Consider the following 25392-nt stretch of genomic DNA (forward strand, 5'->3'; position numbering starts at 1 on the left):
ATAGAGGTGGCGCGGCCGCTGGGATGGATTGTTCGCCAGATAGTGCTCGTTGGTGAAAATGTTGGGTCAGAAACTAATCGAGAAATGATGAATGATTATATTTTCAAATGATATGTACATGCATGCAACTAGACTCTAGGCTTTGCTATCCCGGTCCACCCCGGCCATAACTAACAGCTCCAAGATTGCAGGCGACATTAAAGACACACATATTTACACATGTACAATAATCAGTGTGACATAAAGTCCAACTAACCATGTCGGAGAATTGAAGGGAAAGGAGCTAGAAAAAGGGCAAGGAGGTTACCAACAATAATGATAAAAGGCTAAGCACCTTTATACAGTACACTAGACAGATGCCAACGACGATGGGGATGAGATGGTGCATGGGGCGGGCACATGCAGCTTGCTGGGTTTGTTGGCATGAGAGATTGATTATTGTACTTGATGGACTCTTCCCCGCAACTCAAGCTATCTTACCTTAAATCCAACCTCCGGCCCCATCCATTAGGCCTGCCCACGGGGGCCTTGCCTATTTTCAGTTGCTTCAACCCCACTTTACTATATGTTGCCCCCGCCTTCTCTCTCTCTCTCTCTCTCTCTCTCTCTCTCTCTCTCTCTCTCTCTCTCTCTCTCTCTCTTGCACAGCGGAGTGGCCCTTTTCTTTTCTTGAGTGAGCTAGCTAGCTCAGCTCCACTTTAATTTGATTGTTAATTAAATCATTATACTATTATCTTAAGGCTCAAGCATTGTTGGAACTGCTTCTGTCTGTCTGTGTGTGGCGAGATAAGTGTCGCTTTTATATCGCCTGTGCCCTGCCCTGCCGTGTCTCACCATCATTGTTGCCATCACAGGCCGCTACCGCGCTCGCTCACTAGTCACTCCACCCGGGAGCACGCATATGCGTGCGATGGGACGCGAGGCAGCAACGGCAGTGGCGTGCTCCTCCAACAAGCCCAAGCTGCGGAGAGGGCTGTGGTCGCCGGAGGAGGACGAGAAGCTCTACAACCACATCATTCGCTACGGCGTCGGTTGCTGGAGCTCCGTCCCAAGGCTCGCCGGTGGGTAACGTAATCTCTTCATTCATATATGCCCATGCTGCTATGTACTATCTCTTGCTTGACCAAGAACTCAAATGTGTTTCCCTTAATTGTTCAGGGTTGGAGAGATGTGGTAAGAGCTGCAGGCTAAGATGGATCAACTACCTCAGGCCTGATCTCAAGAGGGGCAGCTTCTCCCAGCAGGAGGAGGACCTCATCGTCAGCCTGCACAAGATCCTCGGCAACAGGTAGTACAATTAGTAAGTTTTATTAGTGAGTTCACTGTTTTCCGATGTTGATCGGAACTTGAGAAGCAGGTAAGTACGTACAGTAGTATATAGACGACGATGTTGCATACAGAAACACGTCGACACGCCTCAACTGCACTACTCCTTTATGTTGGTTGTCAGGTGGTCCCAGATAGCGTCGCAGCTGCCAGGCCGGACCGACAACGAGATCAAGAACTTCTGGAACTCGTGCATCAAGAAGAAGCTCCGGCAGCAGAGCATCGACCCCACCACCCACGAACCGCTCAATGACGCTGCCGCTGTCGCCGAGCCGCACGATGAGTGCAAGCAGCTAGTCCCCGCTGCGGAAGACGGCGGCTCCGTTGGCAGCGACGATCTCCTAGCGCCGCACTCCCCGGTCGACTGCAGCTTCGATCCCATGTCCGTGACAAACGTCCCCACAATGCACATGCAGGGCTCCTATTCCTTGTGTGACCACGCCTCCACGTACTGCGCCTACACAGGCGGCGGCGACAGCTCCAGCAACAGCAACGGCACCGGCACCGGCACCAGCACCTGGACCTGCGGCAATGTGGAGCCGCTCCCGCACATGGACATGTTCCGCGACGCCGAGCCGTACCCATTCGACCCGACCAAGTTCAGCCCGTGGCACCAGCAGCACGCGCCGGACGACGACCGCGGCTCCGCGGTCTTCCCGATCCGCTCGCTGTCCCGGGACCTGCCCGAGTCGTGCTTCGAGCTCGCCCGTGGAGCCTTGGAGGACGAGTTCGACTTCATGTGACCCCGCCACGCCCAGGCCGAGCTCATGTGTCCATCGTTCCACAACCACAAACTCACACATATACAAACCTCACTACACCACCTGATGAGATGAGAAGATTGATCACCGCTGAGAGGACCATGTGGTTTGACCACACCTATACTTTATTTCCTCTCCTCATTTTTCTCTCTCTGCCTTTCGACCCTTTCCCTCGAAAAAGAAGTACTTATTCAACGAAGCTGTTTAATTAATGAATACAATGGTACTCCCTCTGTAAACTAATATAAGAGCGTTTAGATTACTAAAGTAGTGATCTAAACACTCTTATATTAGTTTACGGAGGGAGTATATACTAGAGTATATAGTATTGTGATCATAATAAGGGTTAGTAAATATGCATGTATACGTACCCCAATTCAGGAGGGTTTCATGTTTTGTATTCCCTCCGTTCCTAAATATTTGTCTTTCTAGAGATTTCAACAAATGACTGCATACGAAGCAAAATGTTCACACTCTGAAATATGCCTATATACATCCGTGTGTGATAGTCCATTTGAAATCTTAAAAAAACAAATATTTAGAAACGGCGGGAGTATGGGAACAGTTTAGCAACATCGGTCCATGGAATTTTAAAGCAAGTCTTTTTACCTCTTGCACTCCATCCATGGACTGCGCCCTTGGCGAAGTACGTGGCAAACAAGACTAGGCCTCACAATTATTAGGACGTACTTCCTTCATCCGGAATTACTTGTCGCCGAAATAGATAAAACTGGATGTATTTAGAACTAAAATATATCTAAATACATTCATTTCTTTGACAAGTATTTCTGGACGGAGGAAGTACGTACTACATGGTCACTGTGTGGCGAAGTCGTGTAGCATGAGCGCGACACCGCGCGGGCAAAGTCTTGAATACGTTGTTGCTTTGGCAACGACGTGGCAAGGCGGGGATGTACGGGGCAGCCGCGACGCAGCGTAAAGAAGCGTCAATCACATGATGTCTTGTCGCCCCCTTTGCACGTATCCTCATTACAAGAAACAGGTAATTTGCCGTCTGTGGATTACAGACGGCAAAGACCTAATTCCAGACGGCAAAGACTTTGCCGTCAGAAAGCAGACGGCAAAGTCAGACGGCAAAGATTAGCCGGCAAACAATACTTTGCCGTCTGCTATTTGTTGGGATGACGGCAAAGAGTTTGCCGTCAGTCAATAGGGTTCGCCGTCAGCGGACTAGCCAGACGGCAAAGATATGCCAACAAACAGAGTAGTCGCGCTGACGGACGGCGTCAAGTACTTTGCCGTCAGCTAGGCTATGTCTTTGCCATCATCCTCATATACCCAGACGGCAAAGCTAATATTTTTATTTAAAAAAATGAAACAACAGTACAGATGCTGGGGCTGTAGATGGGCGAAGGCGTAGGGAAAATCTTTCACAGCAATGACAAAAAAAGGATTTTTACATGACAAAAGTACTCTACTTACATAGACCTATATATCCATCATCACAGTATTTACATGATATAATTTTCTCCATTTACAGGACGAGCGGACGAACAAAACATCATAAAAAAACTATTACAAAATGGATGAACTGGCCCTTGCCAGCGTAGATCCAAGAGCAGGCCTCGAGCTCGAGGAGGCGAACGGTGGTCTTCAGGCAGAGTTGACCATGGCGCCATGGAGCGGGAGGAGGTGTGGGGTCATGGACGGGGAGGAGGAGGATCCCTCTGCTGCCTCCGGCTCAGGCAGCGGCGAGACGGGGTCGACCAGGCTGGAGGTTGTGCTGCAGAGGAGCTCCGGTGAGCTGTTGTCAAAGCAACGGCGCTGCAGTGTCGAAGGGCGACGGCGGTTGACGAGCAGGGGAGGAGCCGCGGGGTTGGCCAGTGACGGTCGACGAGCAGGGAAGGAGGAGGATCCCGCGCCGGCGAGGCGGGGTTGGCCAGCGGCAGTTGACGAGCAGGGAAGGAGGAGGAGGGCCGGGTCACAGGCGGGAAGGAGGATGACCTAGCGGCGGCCTCTGGCTCAGGCGACGGCGAGGCGGGGTTGAGCGGCGGGGGCTGACAAGCAAGGGACGAGGAGGAGGATCATGCGTCATCCTCGGCTCAGGCGACGGCGAGGCGGGATCGACCGCGGCGGAGTGGACGAGGAGGAGGCCTGGACCGGGCGTGGGGTGAGCGGCAGAGAAGAAGGGGATCGAGGCAGAGATTGGGGTCGGCGTGGGGGAGATCGTGGTGGGCCTTGGGGATAAGATAGAGAGATAGTGATGGGATGGGTGGGTGGGGCGCGTGTGGTGAGAGACACAAGCGGGTGCGGGCGGCGCAGATCACGCCATGTCATCGATCGATTCGTGGGATCGATCCGTGTGCTGTCCTTTCTCTTTGCCGTCTGCGATTTTTTTACAGACGGAAAGAGCTCTCTTTGCCATCTGTTAAAAAAATCACAGACGGCAAAGACTTTTTGCCGTCTGTAAAAAAAATCATAGACAGCAAAGAGTCTTTGCCGTCTGTGATTTTTCTTACAGACGGCAAAGAGCTTTCTTTGCCGTCTGTAAAAAAAATCACAGACGGCAAAGATTTTTTGCCGTCTGTGGTTTTTCTGAAGACGGCAAAGTATGGATTTGCCATCAGTTGTTCTATGCCGTCAGCCGCTGTCGGCAAAATTAGTCTTTGTCGTCTGGCCCGACGAAATGCTGACGGCAAAGAACAGTAGTGACGGCAAATCTCCTGTTTCCCGTAGTGCCTTGTCCCTCCACCGTACGTATATGCATGCATGGAGAATAAATTTCGTGTTTTGACCATTTTCTCAAACCTATTCGAGATCTGACCCCAGTTTGAATTTTTTTCGAGATCTGACCCTTTTGCTATCGCCAAGGTCTATGGCGGTAGGGTATAACAGCCTACCGCCAAGGTCCCTGGCGGTAGGGTTGCATGTCCTGCCGCAAAATCCTTCTAAGTATTGAACACAGTGCGTGTTCGTGCCTACCGCCGAGCACCTTGGCGGTAGGGTTGTACAGGCTATCGCTTGTCTGTTTGGCGGTAGGGATGTTTCCTACCGCCAAGGTCTCTAGCGGTAGGCTATTACACCCTACCACCATGGACCTTGGCGGTAGCAAAAGGGTCACATCTCGAATTTTTTTCAAACTAGGTTCAAATCTCGAATAGATTTCAGAAAAGGGTCAAAACACGAAATTGCCCCTTCCTGCACGGCATCCACATGGATCCATAATCTATCGGTGCCTACTGTTTGCCGTACATAGGACAAGTGATAAGGGTCGTCCATGCTTTAACCTTTTTGCCTTGGTATTTTTACATCTGTGCACCTGGTTCCTTAACTCTACTCATTCATCTCCATGCTCTTAACTTTTGGTCACTTTTCCCCACTCGCTTGCCCAAAACCTTCAGAACTGGTCACAGCGGACGCTGTCGTCGGGTCAATGGCTTGACCGTTAACTCTGACGAGTGGGGCCGCGCTGGCCTGTGTCGCCCGTTGGACCTGACAATTGGGGCCATGTCGGACGGTGCCGTTGTTCGCCCATTGGGCCGTTGTTAGATTGTTGGGCCCCACGGGCGCCACAACGACATGAGCCTGCTATGCATGCATGACATGTCCAACTAGCCTGCTATGCATGCATGTAGCTAGCCTGCCTGCATCCGCTAATGCCCGCTGCCACGTTGCGCAGACCTCCCCTCTTTTGCACGCGAGCCGCCACGGACGCTGACCGACCTCTTTCTGCACATGAGCCGCCACGGACGCAGGGACGATCGTTGCTGCTGGTTCGTCTCATCTCACACGCTTGTCTCCTCGATGTAGAGCATCGTTTCAAACTTTTCGATCCACTCGCATCTATTCAACGTGGCAATTAAAGTGGCATATCGATCAACGCCGCTCGTTTGAACGTAGCAAATCCAAAGTGCAGCCGGTGCCACTCCCCTTTCCTTCCCCTTTCTCTATTTAAACCACCCACGCCTCCACCTATTCTCCATGCATCCATTTGCGCCGCCCCCTTCTCTTCTTCACCCAAACCCAGAGCACTCTCAAAGCCAGGCGAGGATGCAGTACAACGGCCCCACCTTCCAGCTCCCACCGACTGTGCCGGAGAGGTGGTATCCCGCCGGTGTCGTTGTGGAGACGACGCTCCACGTGTGGTTCTCACGCTAGAGGGGTAGAAAGGAGTTTGCCCAGTGGTTCCTCGGTGCGGGCTTCGCCCACCACCCGGCGGGCTCGCCGGTGATGTTCCGACTGGAGGAAGTGCGTCCAAACTCCACCACTCCAGCGATAGGGCCCGTTGCCAACTTCATGAACAAGTTCGATGCGTACTACCTCCTCGGCAGGTGTTTTGGTGTGGGTGCGAGTTCATCGCATTCACCATCTACAACATCTTCACGGACTTCGATAGCATCTTCCCCACCTGTAACGGTATGCACAACCTCCCCTACTACCTCGGCGAGGACGGCATGGAGGAGGAGCATTGAAGAGAGGCGCAGTGAAGATGGTGGTGATGGCTCAGCCGGTCTAGTGAAGCTTGTCTTGCCCGTTAGGGCTTTTTATATATTTTTACGTTATGTCGTTGGTTGTACCGTGAACTATTTTATGCACAACGTGTTATATATTTATGTTATGTTGTTGGCTACCCTCGAAGCTGAACTATGTGCGTGTATGGAGGGTTTGTCGTTATCTCTTCCAATTATGATTCAGATGGACTTCCTTGTTGTAGTGAAGTTAATCCAGGCAAAAGAGGTGGATAGATCTATCTATTGGGAACGCAATAATTTCAAAAATTTCCTACGCACACGCAAGATCATGGTGATGCATAGCAACGAGAGGGAAGAGTGTTGTCCACGTACCCTCGTAGACCATAAGCGGAAGCGTTATGAGAACGCGGTTGATGTAGTCGAACGTCTTCACGATCCGACCAATCCAAGTACCGAACGCACGACACCTCCGAGTTCAGCACACATTCAGCTCGATGACGTCTCACGAACTTCGATCCAGCAGAGCTTCACGGGAGAGTTCCGTCAGCACGACGGCATGTTGACGGTAATGATGTTTCTACCGACACAGGGCTTCGCCTAAGCATCGCTACGATATAATCGAGGTGGATTATGGTGGAGGGGGCACCGCACACGGCTAAGGGATCAATGATCAACTTGTGTGTTCTAGGGTGCCCCCTACCCTCGTATATAAAGGAGCAAGGGGGGAGGCCGGCCAACCTCTGTAGGGCGCGCCAGGAGGAGTCCTCCTCCTAGTAGGAGTAGGACTCCCCTTTCCTACTCCTACTAGGAGGAGGAAAGGAAGGGGGAAGAGGAGAAGGAAGGAGAGGGAGGAAAGGAGGAAAGGGGGGCCGAACCCCTAGTCCAATTCGGTTTGGGCTAGGGGGGTCGCGCGCCCTGCCTTGTCTTGCCTCCTCTCTTCCACCACTTGGCCCATGAGGGCCAATACTTCTTCCCCCGTATTCCCGTAACTCCCCGGTACTCCGAAAAATACCCGAATCACTCGGAACCTTTCCGATGTCCGAATATAGTCGTCCAATATATCGATATTTACATCTTGACCATTTCAAGACTCCTTGTCATGTCCCCGATCTCATCCGGGACTCCGAACTACATTCGGTACATCAAATCAGATAAACTCATAATACCGATCGTCACCGAACGTTAAGCGTGCGGACCCTACGGGTTCGAGAACTATGTAGACATGACGGAGACACGTCTCCGGTCAATAACCAATAGCAGAACCTGGATGCTCATATTGGCTCCCACATATTCTACGAAGATCTTTATCGGTCAAACCGCATAACGACATACGTTGTTCCCTTTGTCATCGGTATGTTACTTGCCCGAGATTCGATCGTCGGTATCTCAATACCTAGCTCAATCTCGTTACCGAAAAGTCTCTTTACTCGTTCCGTAATGCATCATTCCGCAACTAACTCATTAGTCACATTGCTTGCAAGGCTTATAGTGATGTGCATTACCGAGAGGGCCCAGAGATACCTCTCCGACAATCGGAGTGACAAATCCTAATCTCGATCTATGCCAACTCAACAAGTACCATCAGAGACACCTTTAGAGCACCTTTATAATCACCCAGTTACATTGTGACGTTTGGTAGCACACAAAGTGTTCCTCCGGTATTCAGGAGTTGCATAATCTCATAGTCATAGAAACATGTATAAGTCATGAAGAAAGCAATAGCAACAAACTAAACGATCATCATGCTAAGCTAACAGATGGGTTAAGTCAATCACATCATTATCTAATGATGTGATCCCGTTAATTAAATGACAACTCATGTCTATGGTTAGGAAACATAACCATCATTGATTCAACGAGCTAGTCAAGTAGAGGCGAACTAGTGACACTCTGTTTGTCTGTGTATTCACACATGTACTAAGTTTCTGGTTAATACAATTCTAGCATGAATAATAAACATTTATCATGATATAAGGAAATATAAATAACAACTTTATTATTGCCTCTAGGGCATATTTCCTTCACTATCTACGCAATAAATTAGTGATATCTTAGGTAAGTTTTCTCGTTTAGAAGGCAGAACTATGACTTGGATAGGGTCGGGGCCTTTGCTAGCAACAGAGCTAGCTATCATTTATTGTTTGAACCTTTCGTGATGAGTAATATATATTATTTCACCCGAAAAAAATGTTTTAGGGCACCCTATGTTTTATGTAAGAACTATGCTATGGTTGCTACTTTCTATCTTATGGATGTATGCTTGCTACGTGAGATATCGGTAGATGGATATGGTGTCGTAGCCGATCCCTAGACATGCTCTCTAGATGGATATGGTGCCGTAGCCGAGCCCTAGACATGCTCTCTAGATGGATATGGTGGCTAATGGTGCCACCAGACTTTATTTTAGATGTGGTTTCGGATGGATATCATGATATAGATAATTAAGACTGACATGCTCTTAATAACAAAAACAAAAAATCATGTATACAATATTTTTCTTTCAACAAAAACATGTTTATAATATCCGCATGTCAAAAATCAAAGTGTTCTACCGTAGGCTATATACAGAAGGAAGGAAATTGCCACGATATGTAAAAATAAATTTGACATGGGCAAGTCCAACAGTAAATCGATTTACCATCATGCACTATTTTTGTTCGGCATGGCAATAATCAAGAAAAAAACAGAGCCAGCGCATGCACTATTTTCTTGGCCTCTTTTATCTTTGTAGGCCTTAGGCCTTCGAACACTCAACGCAATGAGATGGCCCAACCAGAGCTTAGTTTCAATTTGGGCCCTAGAACTACTTTTTTTTCTGCAGTCGGTGTTGTCTGACGAAACTGAAAGTGTACAATGTCATGGGAGTAAGTCTGACAATAGAATAGGGGTACGAAGGAGGAGGCAAGATCCTAGCTACGGTGACGTTGTGCACGCAAGGTTTACGAGTTCAAGCTCTTCTCGGACGAAGTAACAGCCCTACGTCTCGATGCCCGGAGGCTAGTCGACTGGATTATGCGTGAGAGTTACAGGGGGTGCGAACCCTTGTGCTAGAGGAGGGGTGGCTTATATAGAGTGCGCTAGGACCCTAGCCATCCCACGTTACACAGGGTTCAATATACATTAAGACATGGCGTTACTAGTAACGCCATCTATAAAGAGCTATAAATGATCTTTAACACTACGGAGTGAATGCTTGTCTGTTGCCATCTTGAGTGACTTTAGACCTTCTACTCTCCGAGTGATTCTTTGTGCGGTCGAATGACTGTATATTGGTGTCAGGACCCCGACTCGATGTCACATCGATCTAGCCGGTAACACCTCATATCACTTTGCGGCCTCACGCACGGTATCCCCACGGGTGTCGCCTTACCTTTGCCCGGGACCGTTTGCGCCTTTTGGCTCACGTATATGATAGTGTCGCTAGCATCCATATGATAAGGAGCCCGGGCTGACATGACTAGTCGTAAACCCAAAGTGGCACAGACTTACAGGGACAGGCATCCATGACCCAGCTTCGAACGTGTCGGTCATCAGCAAGTGGGTCCGGGCTGTAGCACTGGGCTAGCAGGACTCCGGTAAACCGGGCTGTAGCGGGCTAACAGGACTCCGGTACTCAAGCGTGACATTTCCCCGAAGGGACAGACACAGGAACGAAGAAGGACACATGCCGGCCAGCCTAAGTGTTCTAGAGCAGTAGCAAGCTACCATGGCTCAGCGGTAACACTAGGAGACATTTCCCGGTAAGAGAGGCTACTAAAGATAAACAACTAGATAGTCAGATCCCACACATACCAAGCATTTCAATCATACACACAATATGCTCGATATGTGCAAATACAACGAAGCATCACAACATGACTCTACGACACAAGTACTTTATTTAAGGCTCAGGGAGCCATACATAGCATACACAAAGATACGGGTCTCACGACCCAACATACAAGTCATACAGTCATACAAACCAGCAACGGAAGTACATTGTCTGAGTACAGACAACTAGTAAAATAAAAGAGGCTTGGAAAGCCTAGCTATACTACATGGTCCTTCACAAGCTCAGGGTCACCACCTGGGTCTTTAGCCTACTCGTTGATGTCAACGTCTACATAGAACCCATCAGAAGGGGTTGCAGCGTCTTCTGTAAAAATGTAAATTATAGCAACATGAGTACAAAGGTACTCAGCAAGACTTATATCAGATCCTACATACATGCATAGTATCAAGAAGGGTTGGTGGAGTTATTGCAGCAAGCCAGCTTTGACTCTTGGCTAGGCTATCCTACGATACTCCAACTTGAAATGTTTTGGCGCACACGAGTCCACTACTCACCACTTCAATACACTACCGAGGATCCACCTCCGTCTTCCTACGGAAGAGCCATCCCCGGCACTCACACTTATCTTGAGGCTTTTAGTAGTTTCCATTTACTTGTCTATGAACTGTATAGGCAACCAAGTAGTCCTTTACCGCGGACGCGGCTATTCGAATAGATCATGTTAACCCTGCAGGGGTGTACTTCTTCATACACGCTCTCACCACTTACCGTCGTTTACACGACATGTACTCGGCAACCTTCAAGCGGAGGCCCAACGTGGGTGTCGGCCACGACCTACCTAATCACCTAAGCCTCCAGTCCAGGTTTATCGCCTATTCAGGTTCCATCCGCAGGGAGTCCGGCCGAGGTTTCCCATACGGCCCCGAACGATGTGAACAGGGTTCCCGAGATACCTAACGGGTATTCGGTACACCCGGCCACGTACCTACCGCATCACAGCCCACCCCTACGGTCAGCGCTGTCCACGGCCTCCAGTAGGCTACAAACACCAGAAACTACTTGCAACTCCTGGACGGAGAACTAGGGTGAATAAGAAGCCGAGAGGGTCCATTGGTTTCGGGCCCAATGCATGGTAGTAGCTGATTCTTAAATCACACATACAGATCTCAGTGCTTAAGGTCGGCTTCAATGAAACAACCCACCATGTACTCCTACATGGCCTCTCATCGATACCTTTACCAAATCGTGTTCACCACACCACTCTCATTACCGACATAATCATTTCACTCTAGCCCATCACCCAGATGAACCAGACCTGACACGACTCTAAGCATAGCAGGCATAGCAAGGTAGGAACAGCACATACATATGGCTCAAGCAACTCCTACACATGCTAGTGGGTTTCATCTAGTTACTGTGGCAATGACAGGTCATGCAGAGGAAATGGGTTCAACTACCGTAGCACACAGCAGTTTGAAACGCGTTGTCTTAATGCAGTAAAAGAGAGCAGGAGCGAGAACATGGGATTGTATCGATATGATCAAATGGTTGGTTGCTTGCCTGATGGTTCGATGCACTGATACGGTTCTTCGTTAGGGTAATCACGGTACTCCTCGGAGGCAGAACCTGTCGCAAAGGACACCGATACACAACCATCACCAAACAATGTGCAACAATATGATGCATGCATGAAACATAGCAATATGAGTGTGTTGGGCTAATGCAACTAAGACCAGAAGGGTTTGAGCAAATTTGAATCAAAGATTCAAATTTCAAACTCTAACATGGCCTTTTAAAGTGCTTTTCCTTGTTCTGATTGAAACATCAATTTAACTTGTTTGATCATGCATGAAAATAGTACAGATGGATAGATTGGATTTTTCTGATCATTTTTCATATATAATTTGTCCAATTTGGAGTTACAGAATAAAAGTTATGAATTTTTGAAGTTTAAATAATATTCTGGAATTTCCTGATTTAAATTAAATCCAGAAAATCAATTACTGCGTCAGCCTGACGTCAGTGTGACGTCAGCAGGTCAACGGAACAGGTCTGGGTCAAACCTGACAGTGGGTCCCGCATGTCAGGGTGATTATTTTAATTAAAATTTAATTAAAACTAATCCTGTTTAATTAACAGGGCTGGGCCCCACCTGTCATTGACTAAGGGGAGTCAACCAGGGCCCACCCGTGGTCAAAGTCAAAGCCAGCGACGCCGGCGTTTAGCCGCCGGCGAGCCCGACGCGGCGGCGGGAGTGGTTTTGGCCATTTCGGCCACCAAATGGGCCGCGGAGACCACCGGAGTGGAGCTGAGGACAAACCGCAGCTCTTGGCGGAGTCTGTTGGGGTCGGGGTGGCCGGAGTTGGCGCCGGCGACGACTTTGGCGGCCACCGGGGTTCGGTCGAAGATGAACTTGGCGCTAGAGGGGTCGGTGAGGCTCGTGGAGTGGCTAGCTAGGTGCTGCGGGACTCGGTGAGTAAGATGGACGCCATCTTGTGGCCGGAGTGTGGCCAGAAGCACGTCGGCGACGAGATCCGCGGCGGTGCGGGCGTGTGATCCTCGTGCGGTGGCTACACGGCTCAGGAATGAGAGAGAGAGAGGGTCGGAGGAGTAGCTAGGCTCACAGCGCTCCCGTAGAGGCCACCGGCGAGGTCGGGGACGAGCTGAGGCGGCGACGGCGTTGAAGGGGATCTCCGGCGACGGTGAGCTCGGGCGAGGTCGGTGCGGTGGCTTTGGGGCACGCGAGCGCTCGGGGCTCGGCTAGCTCGAAGAAGTAGAGGACAGCGGAGCTTCTGGACAGGGTGGCGCGGCGTGGAGACGACGGGGAGCACGGCTACGGCGGCGGTGCGGCGACGGTGGCGTCGGCCATGGCGTGGGAGCGCGAGGGAGAGGAACTGGGGGCGAATGGAGGTGTCCAGGAGGGTCGGGGCGCGACGTGGAGCTCGTCCAGGCCATCAGGGCGGCGAGAGGGGGAGGCAGGGCAGCGTGCAGCTGCGTGGCGAGCTGCGGTGCCGCCGCCGAGCACCTTGGCTGCCTGCCTGGCAAGCCAAGCAGCTCGCTGGAGCGGTGGCCGGGCTGGGCCGGCCAGGTGGGCTGGCTGGTGGTCCTGTGGTGGCGCCAGGTAAGTTTCCCCTTTTTCTTTCTGTTTCTGTTCTTTTTAATACTTCTGCAACTTTGTTGAATTAAATAAAATACTTAGGCAACTCCTAAAATCACCAAATTACTCCTGGTCCATAGTTGGATTATTTCCAACATGAAACATTTTAGTTTGGAGATATTTGAGCATTTAAATATTTTATATAATTTTAAATGCCCAAATTCAAATATTTATGATTTAATTCAAAAACCCTAAGATGGCCTAGGAAAATGTGCACCACTTTTGGCAGAGGTTCTGAACCAAGACAAAAATGATGGGCATTTTAGAAGGGCATTTCAGGTTCATTGAAAAGTTTTTTTTAGTAAACCCTAGTTGGTTTCTGAGGGGACTGGGGGTTCTGTCATCCCCATTTCAAGTTTTTGATGAAAAAGTAGACATGATGCAACACTCTAATGCATGGCTAACTAGGATGTGACAACTCACCCCGACTCAAAAGAATCTCGTCCCGAGATTTGGGTTCCTCCGGGAAGAAGGCGGGATACTCGAGTCGAAGACGATCCTCCCTTTCCCAAGTTGCTTCATCCTCAGAATGGTGCGACCATTGAACCTTGAGAAACTTGATATTATGACGTCGGGTGGTACGTTCGGCCTGATCGAGGATACGAATGGGGTACTCTCGATATGTAAGATTATCTTGGAGATCAAGCGTTTCGTGGTCCACTCCACGGATAGGATCCGAGAAACAATGCCTGAGTTGAGAAACGTGGAAGACATCGTGGACTCTGGAGAGGTGCGGAGGTAGTTCCAACTGGTAGGCAACTTCTCCTCGTTTGGCGAGAATGCGAAAAGGTCCAATGTAACGAGGAGCCAATTTGCCTTTGATACCGAAACGATGGGTTCCCTTCAGAGGGGTGACCCGAAGATAAGCCTTCTCGTCAACCTCGAAAGTCATAGCCTTATGTTTTCAGTCATATTGACTCTTTTGACGGGATTGGGCTGTTTTCAACTTTTCACGAACGATACGAACTTGTTCTTCTGCTTCCTGAATCATATCCGGGCCAAAGAATTGTCTTTCCCCGGTCTCTGACCAGTTAAGGGGTGTTCGACACCGTCGTCCATAGAGAACTTCAAAAGGGGCTTTACCCAAGCTAGATTGATAGCTGTTGTTGTAAGCGAATTCGGCAAATGGAAGGCACTTCTCCCAGTCCATTCCGAATGAGATAACAGAGGCTCGAAGCATGTCTTCTAGAATCTGGTTGACGCGTTCCACTTGACCACTCGACTGAGGGTGGAAAGCGGTGCTAAAGGAGAGACGAGTCCCCATAGCATTTTGGAAACTTTCCCAAAATCGAGAGGTGAAAAGACTTCCTCGATCCGAGTTAATTTCCAAAGGAACACCATGGAGGGACACTATTCGGGAGATGTATAAGTCTGCCAGCTGACTAGCGGTTATACTTTCACGAACAGGTAAGAAATGGGCTACTTTGGAAAGACGATCGACCACGACGAAAATAGCATTATTCCCTCTCTTGGTCCTGGGAAAACCGGTAATGAAATCCATACCAATTTTATCCCATTTCCATTCAGGAATAGCTAAGGGTTGAAGGGTGCCAGCAGGCCGTTGATGCTCTGCTTTTACACGACGACAGACGTCGCAATTAGCAATATACTGAGCAATTTCTCTCTTCATCCTAGTCCACCAGAACCTCTGGCGTAGGTCCTGATACATCTTAGTACTACCGGGATGAATGGTGAGAGGAGATTCATGAGCTTCCTTAAGGATCAAACGCCTCAGGTTTCGCACTTTGGGAACCACTAGTCGATCCCCGAAGTATACGATCCCTTGATCATTAATGGAGAAACAATTCGCAATTCCCTTCTGGATGTTTCTCTTGATGCGGGAGATTCCCGGATCTGCTTTCTGTGCTTTGATAATTTGATCCGTAAGGGTAGGTTTTGCCACCAAGGTGGAAAGAAAACCTTGAGGAACAATGTGAAGGTTAAGCTTCCGAAATTCCTCATGGAGAAGCGGTTGACTTTGTTGTAACATCAAATTGTTACAATAAGATTTACGACTTAGCGCATCAGCCATGACGTTGGCTTTCCCTGGGGTGTAGGTTATTCCTAAATCGAAATCTGTGATCAATTCAACCCAACGTCTTTGCCTGAGATTCAGATCCGGTTGGGTGAAAATGTACTTCAGACTTTGGTGATCAGTGAATATTTCGCAACGATTACCGAGGAGGTAATGTCGCCAGGTCTTAAGTGCATAGACTACGGCTGCAAGCTCTAGATCATGAGTAGGATAATTCTCCTCATGTGGGTGCAATTGCCGTGAAGCGTAGGCAATTACATGTCGATCTTGCATAAGGATGCAACCTAGTCCTTGTCGCGAGGCGTCGCAGTTGATAACAAAGTCTTTGGAGAAGTCTGGCGGTACCAGTACGGGAGCAGAAGTCAGGCGTCTTTTCAGTTCCTGAAAGCTGTGCTCACATTGTGGAGTCCACTCGAACTTCTTATCTTTCTTGAGGAGTTCGGTTAGAGGTTTAGCAACCTTGGAGAAGTTCTCGACAAAGCGACGACAATAGCTCGCTAAGCCTAGAAAACTCCGAACTTGCTTAACCGATTCAGGTGGAGTCCAATTAAGGACGGCTTGAACTCGCTCAGGGTTAACAGCAATACCTTTACCAGATATTACATGACCCAGATAGGTCACTTCCGACAACCAGAATTCACATTTAGAAAATTTGGCATAAAGGCGATGCTCTCGAAGTTTCTTCAACACTAGCCTTAAATGTTCGGCATGTTCTTCCTCGTTCTTGGAGTAGATGAGTATATCATCGAGGTAAACCACGACGAATTTATCCAAATACTCCATGAAGATTGAGTTCATTAACCGAGAAAAGGTGGCTGGAGCGTTGGTTAAACCGAAGGACATGACGGTGTACTCGTATTGGCCATAACGAGTAACAAAGGCCGTCTTAGGAATGTCCCCGTTTCTGATTTTGATTTGATGGTAGCCCAACCTCAAATCCATCTTGGAAAAGACTGAGGATCCAGCGAGCTGATCATACAAGTCGTTGATCCTGGGAAGCGGATATTTGTTCTTGATTGTGACCAAATTGACAGGTCGGTAATCTACAACCATCCGGTCCGTACCATCCTTCTTCTTGACGAATAGGACGGGGCAAGCCCACGGAGATGAACTAGGGCGGATGAAACCCTTTTTCAAGGACTCATCGAGTTGTTTCTTAAGCTCGGCTAGTTCTAGGGGTGCCATCTTATAAGGTCTTCTAGCAATCGGAACGGTTCCTGGAATGAGGTCTATTACGAACTCAACATCCCTGTCAGGTGGAACACCTGGAAATTCCTCTGGAAAGACATCCGGGAAGTCACGGACTACCGGAATGTCCTCAAGGTCTGGCAAAGGGCTGACGTTAAGAGAATATAATTGTCGCTTGGCTATTCGGGTCAAGACATTGACTATCTTCCCCGACGGATGGGTGAGTTCAACAGTCCTAGAGAAGCAATCAATTTGGGCATGATGAGCTGACATCCAGTTCATACCCAGAATGATATTAATATCTGAAGATTTAAGGGCTATCAAAGACGCGAGGAAAACAAGTCTGTCGACTTGGATTTCATTTCCATAACTTACCCTAGAGGTCTGCCATCTAGAACCAGGGGTAGAAATTTCCATAGTGGATGGCATGTCACAGAATGCAACGTTATGCAAACGAGCATAATTTTCAGATATAAAAGAATGAGAGGCTCCTGTATCGAAAAGAACAGATGCCGGGTGGCAATTAACAACAAGCGTACCGAGAACGACGTTGGGATCCTCTTGAGCTTCTTCGGCAGAGATACAGTTGACATGGCCACGTGAAGCGGTGACCGGTTTGGCGTGGAATATTTTTCCTGTCGGCTTGCCACGGCCAACAGCTTTAGCAGACTGGTTGGGGTTGGTCTGGGGACACTCACGCATATAGTGACCAGATTCCCCACATTTGAAACAAGTCACGGAACTGGTACGTGGAGGAGCATTGTTAGTTGGACCCCCATAGGGCTTGGCCGGTGCAGACTGTTGAACAGGGCGAGGCGCCTGGAAGGATGGCCTCGGTGTGAACCTGGGTGGCAGGGCGGTGTTGGGTACCCACACGCGGCGCTTCTGAGGACCAGCACCGGATGAGGAACCCATATCACGGCCGTGCTTGCGTGTTGCGTCATAGTCAGTCTGACCAGTTTCAGCACTAATGGCTTTGTTGACAAGTTTCTGAAAAGATGTGCACTCATGCAGACGGAGGTCACGACGAAGCTCAGGACTAAGTCCCTTACGGAACCTTGCTTGCTTCTTGGCATTAGTAGACACTTCCTCGGTTGCATATCGTGCGAGATTACCAAACTCCCTGCTGTAAGCGTCCACAGAAAGTCGGCCTTGGGTGAAACTGCAAAATTCTTCACGTTTACGGTCCATGAGACCCTCCGGAATGTGATGTTCACGGAAAGCCTCACTGAACTCAGCCCAAGTAGTGACATGGCCCTCTGGGCGCATAGCTCCATAATTCTCCCACCATAGACTGGCAGGGCCTTCAAGATGATATGCAGCAAAGGTGACCTTGTCAGCCTCAGCTACTAGCGCGGAACGCAGCTTGTGAGAGATACTGCGAAGCCAGTCATCAGCGTCGAGAGGCTCGACGGAGTGGTGGAACGTGGGTGGATGCAATTTGATAAAATCACTGAGTGACACCACGTTAATCCTCTGATGGTGTGATGTATTCTGTTCAATACGCTCCAACAAACGGTTGGTCTCCCGCTTGTTTCTCTCAGCTTCCATCATAACCTCGGCTAGGGAAGGAGGATGAGGCAGATTTTCATTCCTGCCTTCACTGCCTTCGGCCTGCTCTTGAGAAGCAGGGTTAGCGCGCGTGTTGACCATCCTAGGTAAACAAGACAATGATTTAGTCAGAATGATAAAATTCCGACATAGGATATGGAATGTAAGGAATAACTTGAAATGCAAGATGATCATCCGTATGACATGGTAAAAACAGAAACTGCTTCTTTTATTCCATCGTCATACACACCATACAGGGTTTAGTACAAGACCAAACAAAGTACTATTACGGTGAGAAAAGGATTACATCTCATCGGAGGCATCCCAAGCTCCTATACATTATTTTTCTACACCTCCGGAAAGAGTACAAACTAGGTCATATCCCACGAGTCACGCGGGACGATAGACGACACAGCTAGTGCGAACTAGTGATACTACCACTAACTCAGACCGATCCGTAGTAGTCCTCGTAGAAGTCACCTCCATAGCCTGGAAGCTCAACATGATCATCCGGAAACAGACGATCTCGCGGAGCTTGTCGACCATAGGGGCTAGGATGAGGTCTTGGACCAACAGACGGTGGCCTGCGGGGACCGCGAGGTGGGGTGATGCCTCCTACATCACGCCAAACCATCACGTCTGGCAGGGCAGATCTCACAGGATAGAGATCGCGCATATCTGAATATCCAGCTTGCACCGCCGGTGCGAACCGAGTCAAAGTGGCCCAGTGGTCAGCACGGGTATTGAAGAGCTCTAACCTCAAGGCCCGATTTTCACGGTCCTTATCCTCGAGCATCTCAGCAGTGGTGCGAGTCCGTGAATCCTCCTGAGTGGGGTCAGCATAGATAGCCTGGAGATACCCTTGTGCTCCCGGAAGTGATCCTGGCATATACCGGAAATCAGAGTCCCGAAATAGCCCAGATCTGACTCGCATAATGGTCATCATAGAGTAGGCGGCGTCCTGCACAGCCATCTCAATAGTAACCCCGAGTCCATAGGAGCAGTGAAGGGGCTCGGTGGATCCAGGATAAGATGGAAATATCCTGACAGTGCAGAGATACTGGCTTTGATTAAAGTCTCGGAATTGCTCTTCGACCGTGTACTCAGGATACCAGCGGTATCCAGCCTCAGTCATTACCCTGACCAACTTAGCAGTATGGCTGGGTACATCTAGGCATCGAGTCAGGCGAACCACTTGATTGAGGTCACGAGTGGCCATCTGAAAGCACAATCATAATGCAAAGGCATTAGAATTTCTAGCAAAATTTCGGCAGCATAACAGCTGTAAATGCTCAAGAAGGATTTGAGACATTTGACAAAGGATTTCGTACACACTCAACATCATCATATCAAAGTTCTGAATCCATTCTAACAACATAATGTGGTAGTAGAACTGAACTAGGCTTGTATCCATCAAACTTATAAGGTACTGCTGATTAGTAACACGTGATCCTAATAGAGAGTAAAGATCCTAATTCCTTAACCCCCGGTGGAAGAATGGACTGACTCAGATCAGAATGTCATAAGATAAAGGAGTAAAAAGAGCCTTACGTTCCAACCCACAAACAATTCCCCTACATATAACTAAAGAATTTCTAGACTCAACATCGACCAGTTTGGCTTGGAGAACCTACAGGCAGTCCGGCTCTGATGCCAATGCTGTCAGGACCCCGACTCGATGTCACATCGATCTAGCCGGTAACACCTCATATCACTTTGCGGCCTCACGCACGGTATCCCCACGGGTGTCGCCTTACCATTGCCCAGGACCGTTTGAGCCTTTTGGCTCACGTATATGATAGTGTCGCTAGCATCCATATGATAAGGAGCCCGGGCTGACATGACTAGTCGTAAACCCAAAGTGGCACAGACTTACAGGGACAGGCATCCATGACCCAGCTTCGAACGTGTCGGTCATCAGCAAGTGGGTCCGGGCTGTAGCACTGGGCTAGCAGGACTCCGGTAAACCGGGCTGTAGCGGGCCAACAGGACTCCGGTACTCAAGCGTGACATTTCCCCGAAGGGACAGACACAGGAACGAAGAAGGACACATGCCGGCCAGCCTAAGTGTTCCAGAGCAGTAGCAAGCTACCATGGCTCAGCGGTAACACTAGGAGACATTTCCCGGTAAGAGAGGCTACTAAAGATAAACAACTAGATAGTCAGATCCCACACATACCAAGCATTTCAATCATACACACAATATGCTCGATATGTGCAAATACAACGAAGCATCACAACATGACTCTACGACACAAGTACTTTATTTAAGGCTCAGGGAGCCATACATAGCATACACAAAGATACGGGTCTCACGACCCAACATACAAGTCATACAGTCATACAAACTAGCAGCGGAAGTACATTGTCTGAGTACAGACAACTAGTAAAATAAAAGAGGCTTGGAAAGCCTAGCTATACTACATGGTCCTTCACAAGCTCAGGGTCATCACCTGGGTCTTTAGCCTACTCGTTGATGTCAACATCTACATAGAACCCATCAGAAGGGGTTGCAGCGTCTTCTGTAAAAATGTAAATTATAACAACATGAGTACAAAGGTACTCAGCAAGACTTACATCAGATCCTACATACATGCATAGTATCAAGAAGGGTTGGTGGAGTTATTGCAGCAAGCCAGCTTTGACTCTTGGCTAGGCTATCCTACGATACTCCAACTTGAAATGTTTTGGCGCACACGAGTCCACTACTCACCACTTCAATACACTACCGAGGATCCACCTCCGTCTTCCTACGGAAGAGCCATCCCCGGCACTCACACTTATCTTGAGGCTTTTAGTAGTTTCCATTTACTTGTCTATGAACTGTATAGGCAACCAAGTAGTCCTTTACCGCGGACGCGGCTATTCGAATAGATCATGTTAACCCTGCAGGGGTGTACTTCTTCATACACGCTCTCACCACTTACCGTCGTTTACACGACATGTACTCGGCAACCTTCAAGCGGAGGCCCAACGTGGGTGTCGGCCACGACCTACCTAATCACCTAAGCCTCCAGTCCAGGTTTATCGCCTATTCAGGTTCCATCCGCAGGGAGTCCGGCCGAGGTTTCCCATACGGCCCCGAACGATGTGAACAGGGTTCCCGAGATACCTAACGGGTATTCGGTACACCCGGCCACGTACCTACCGCATCACAGCCCACCCCTATGGTCAGCGCTGTCCACGGCCTCCAGTAGCTACAAACACCAGAAACTACTTGCAACTCCTGGACGGAGAACTAGGGTGAATAAGAAGCCGAGAGGGTCCATTGGTTTCGGGCCCAATGCATGGTAGTAGCTGATTCTTAAATCACACATACAGATCTCAGTGCTTAAGGTCGGCTTCAATGAAACAACCCACCATGTACTCCTACATGGCCTCTCATCGATACCTTTACCAAATCGTGTTCACCACACCACTCTCATTACCGACATAATCATTTCACTCTAGCCCATCACCCAGATGGACCAGACCTGACACGACTCTAAGCATAGCAGGCATAGCAAGGTAGGAACAACACATACATAGGGCTCAATCAACTCCTACACATGCTAGTGGGTTTCATCTAGTTACTGTGGCAATGACAGGTCATGCAGAGGAAATGGGTTCAACTACCGTAGCACACAGCAGTTTGAATCACGTTGTCTTAATGCAGTAAAAGAGAGCAGGAGCGAGAACATGGGATTGTATCGATATGATCAAATGGTTGGTTGCTTGCCTGATGGTTCGATGCACTGATACGGTTCTTCGTTAGGGTAATCACGGTACTCCTCGGAGGCAGAACCTGTCGCAAAGGACACCGATACACAACCATCACCAAACAATGTGCAACAATATGATGCATGCATGAAACATAGCAATATGAGTGTGTTGGGCTAATGCAACTAAGACCAGAAGGGTTTGAGCAAATTTGAATCAAAGATTCAAATTTCAAACTCTAACATGGCCTTTTAAAGTGCTTTTCCTTGTTCTGATTGAAACATCAATTTAACTTGTTTGATCATGCATGAAAATAGTACAGATGGATAGATTGGATTTTTCTGATCATTTTTCATATATAATTTGTCCAATTTGGAGTTACAGAATAAAAGTTATGAATTTTTGAAGTTTAAATAATATTCTGGAATTTCCTGATTTAAATTAAATCCAGAAAATCAATTACTGCGTCAGCCTGACGTCAGTGTGACGTCAGCAGGTCAACGGAACAGGTCTGGGTCAAACCTGACAGTGGGTCCCGCATGTCAGGGTGGTTATTTTAATTAAGATTTAATTAAAACTAATCCTGTATAATTAACAGGGCTGGGCCCCACCTGTCATTGACTCAGGGGAGTCAACCAGGGCCCACCCGTGGTCAAAGTCAAAGCCAGCGACGCCGGCGTTTAGCCGCCGGCGAGCCCGACGCGGCGGCGGGAGTGGTTTTGGCCATTTCGGCCACCAAATGGGCCGCGGAGACCACCGGAGTGGAGCTGAGGACAAACCGCAGCTCTTGGCGGAGTCCGTTGGGGTCGGGGTGGCCGGAGTTGGCGCCGGCGACGACTTTGGCGGCCACCGGGGTTCGGTCGAAGATGAACTTGGCGCTAGAGGGGTCGGTGAGGCTCGTGGAGTGGCTAGCTAGGTGCTGCGGGACTCGGTGAGTAAGATGGACACCATCTTGTGGCCGGAGTGTGGCCGGAAGCACGTCGGCGACGAGATCCGCGGCGGTGCGGGCGTGTGATCCTCGTGCGGTGGCTACACGGCTCAGGAATGAGAGAGAGAGGGTCGGAGGAGTAGCTAGGCTCACAGCGCTCCCGTAGAGGCCACCGGCGAGGTCGGGGACGAGCTGAGGCGGCGACGGCGTTGAAGGGGATCTCCGGCGACGGTGAGCTCGGGCGAGGTCGGTGCGGCGGCTTTGAGGCACGCGAGCGCTCGGGGCTCGGCTAGCTCGAAGAAGTAGAGGACGGCGGAGCTTCTGGATAGGGTGGCGCGGCGTGGAGATGACGGGGAGCACGGCTACGGCGGCGGTGCGGCGACGGTGGCGTCGGCCATGGCGTGGGAGCGCGAGGGAGAGGAACTGGGGGCGAATGGAGGTGTCCAGGAGGGTCGGGGCGCGACGTGGAGCTCGTCCAGGCCATCAGGGCGGCGAGAGGGGGAGGCAGGGCGGCGTGCAGCTGCGTGGCGAGCTGCGGTGCCGCCGCCGAGCACCTTGGCTGCCTGCCTGGCAAGCCAAGCAGCTCGCTGGAGCGGTGGCCGGGCTGGGCCGGCCAGGTGGGCTGGCTGGTGGGCCTGTGGTGGCGCCAGGTAAGTTTTCCCTTTTTCTTTCTGTTTCTGTTCTTTTTAATACTTCTGCAACTTTGTTGAATTAAATAAAATACTTAGGCAACTCCTAAAATCACCAAATTACTCCTGGTCCATAGTTGGATTATTTCCAACATGAAACATTTTAGTTTGGAGATATTTGAGCATTTAAATATTTTATATAATTTTAAATGCCCAAATTCAAATATTTATGATTTAATTCAAAAACCCTAAGATGGCCTAGGAAAATGTGCACCACTTTTGGCAGAGGTTCTGAACCAAGACAAAAATGATGGGCATTTTAGAAGGGCATTTCAGGTTCATTGAAAAGTTTTTTTTAGTAAACCCTAGTTGGTTTCAGAGGGGACTGGGGGTTCTGTCATCCCCATTTCAAGTTTTTGATGAAAAAGTAGACATGATGCAACACTCTAATGCATGGCTAACTAGGATGTGACAACTGGTCAAGTGGAATTGGGGTATCCGAGTGATATATTTGGTCGAGTGGATTGCACTCCAATGCTGACTCCAGTCAGTATCTTCTGTTGATTCTTGAATGTACTTGACTTTAGGGTAATGTCCTTGGGTAAGGTGTCTAGGACATGCCTATGACCCTACCCTAGGTACATGCCATCATCATTAGCCCCCGAATAGATTGAGGTCTGAGTGTGAAGAAGGGTTGAAGTTCATTCCGCCTCATTTTTATGCCCTTGGAAGCATTTCACTAGAGTTGGTAAATCATGTAGGGGCATCAACCTTATTTCAGTCGCCTTGATCGATCAAAGGTCGTCGAGTGAACTTATACTGACAATCTTCGAGTGTGTTATGGTGTGAAATCTTGGCACGATTGGTTGCTCTATTGTTCCCGGATCTCACGGGATTCAAAAATTTGGAGAAGCGCTCGGGACGGAGCGTGCCGTAGTTATCAGAATGGATAGACTGGGGCTTCTAGATACTCGCACTGCCTTTATCACCACGTATCGGGAGAGCGACTGTTGCAGGATATGACTGGATTGCTTGGGCCCACGAGTCAGCCACTCGGAAGTAAGCCATAAAAGGCGTCGATGCCGATGCGTTTGTAAAGTACGCCTCATTCTCTCTCTTCTTCCTCTTCTTCTCCACCGCGTCTTCCTCCACTCTCGATGCCGCCGGTCCGCCCGTGCGTAGTCCGCCGCAATGGGAAAGGACAAGACAGCGGCTCTTGAGCGCACGAAGAAGGCGACGGCGACGGCAAAGGGCAAGAAGACGAGTCGGGGATCGTCGTCAAGGTCCGGATTCCAGCCTGGCTGGATCACGGGGGATTGGATCCGGTCCACGATCCAGAAGGAAGACTTGGAGGATCTAGCTAGCGCGGGCCTGATTTCTCACGAGTCTTGGAGGTTGCCAGGGAATGAGACAGATCCTCAGCCGCAAGAGGGTGAGTGCGTCCTCCTCTCAACCCATGTCGACCGTGGTTTTTCTCTGCCTCTGTATCCTTTTTTCAGGGCTTCTTGAACTTTTTCAGTGCAAAAATACATCATTTCCCCCAAACACCTTCACCTATCTTGCTACATACATTTCTTTGTGCGAAAACTTCTTGGGCTGCCCACCGCACTGGGGTCTCTTCAAGCACATTTTCACTTGCCGCTCCCAAACAGTGAAGAAAGCACATCCGACTGATGAGAAGACCCACGTGATCCAAATGTGTGGGGGTTTGGGGATTTAGACTAGGGGTAGAAGCACCTTTCCTTCAATAACCCTTCTCGAGTTAGTCCGCAGATGGAAGTCGACTTGGTTCTATTGCAAGGATGTCCCGACTCCGGGTCAGTCGACCTGACTTCCCCTTTCACCATGGACCGACCCCGCCAACCTTCCTCATTAACCGTGACTCCAGAGGAGAAAGGCGAAGTTTCTCATTT

General features: G+C 49.4%; 1 protein-coding gene across 1 annotated transcript; it reads left to right on the forward strand.

Annotated features, from left to right (window-relative positions):
• The first annotated feature begins 592 nt into the window (after positions 1–592).
• LOC123061266 (myb-related protein Hv33) lies at positions 593–2504 on the forward strand. The gene is made up of 3 exons (XM_044484282.1): positions 593–1061; positions 1159–1288; positions 1451–2504. Exons 1-3 carry the CDS (start codon positions 902–904, stop codon positions 2067–2069), a joined length of 909 nt encoding a protein of 302 aa, XP_044340217.1. The 5' UTR covers positions 593–901; the 3' UTR covers positions 2070–2504.
• The last annotated feature ends 22888 nt before the right edge of the window (positions 2505–25392 follow it).

This window comes from Triticum aestivum, chromosome 3A (genome assembly GCF_018294505.1).
Source record: "Triticum aestivum cultivar Chinese Spring chromosome 3A, IWGSC CS RefSeq v2.1, whole genome shotgun sequence".
In the NCBI taxonomy this organism is placed as follows: domain Eukaryota; kingdom Viridiplantae; phylum Streptophyta; class Magnoliopsida; order Poales; family Poaceae; genus Triticum; species Triticum aestivum.

Bases quoted from the DNA above. Each gene is read 5' to 3' on its own strand.
- LOC123061266 (XM_044484282.1), top strand. From the start codon at position 902: ATGCGTGCGATGGGACGCGAGGCAGCAACGGCAGTGGCGTGCTCCTCC. The intron at 1,062-1,158 runs GTGGGTAACGTA...TTAATTGTTCAG, and splicing joins CTCCGTCCCAAGGCTCGCCG to GGTTGGAGAGATGTGGTAAG. The intron at 1,289-1,450 runs GTAGTACAATTA...GTTGGTTGTCAG, and splicing joins CACAAGATCCTCGGCAACAG to GTGGTCCCAGATAGCGTCGC.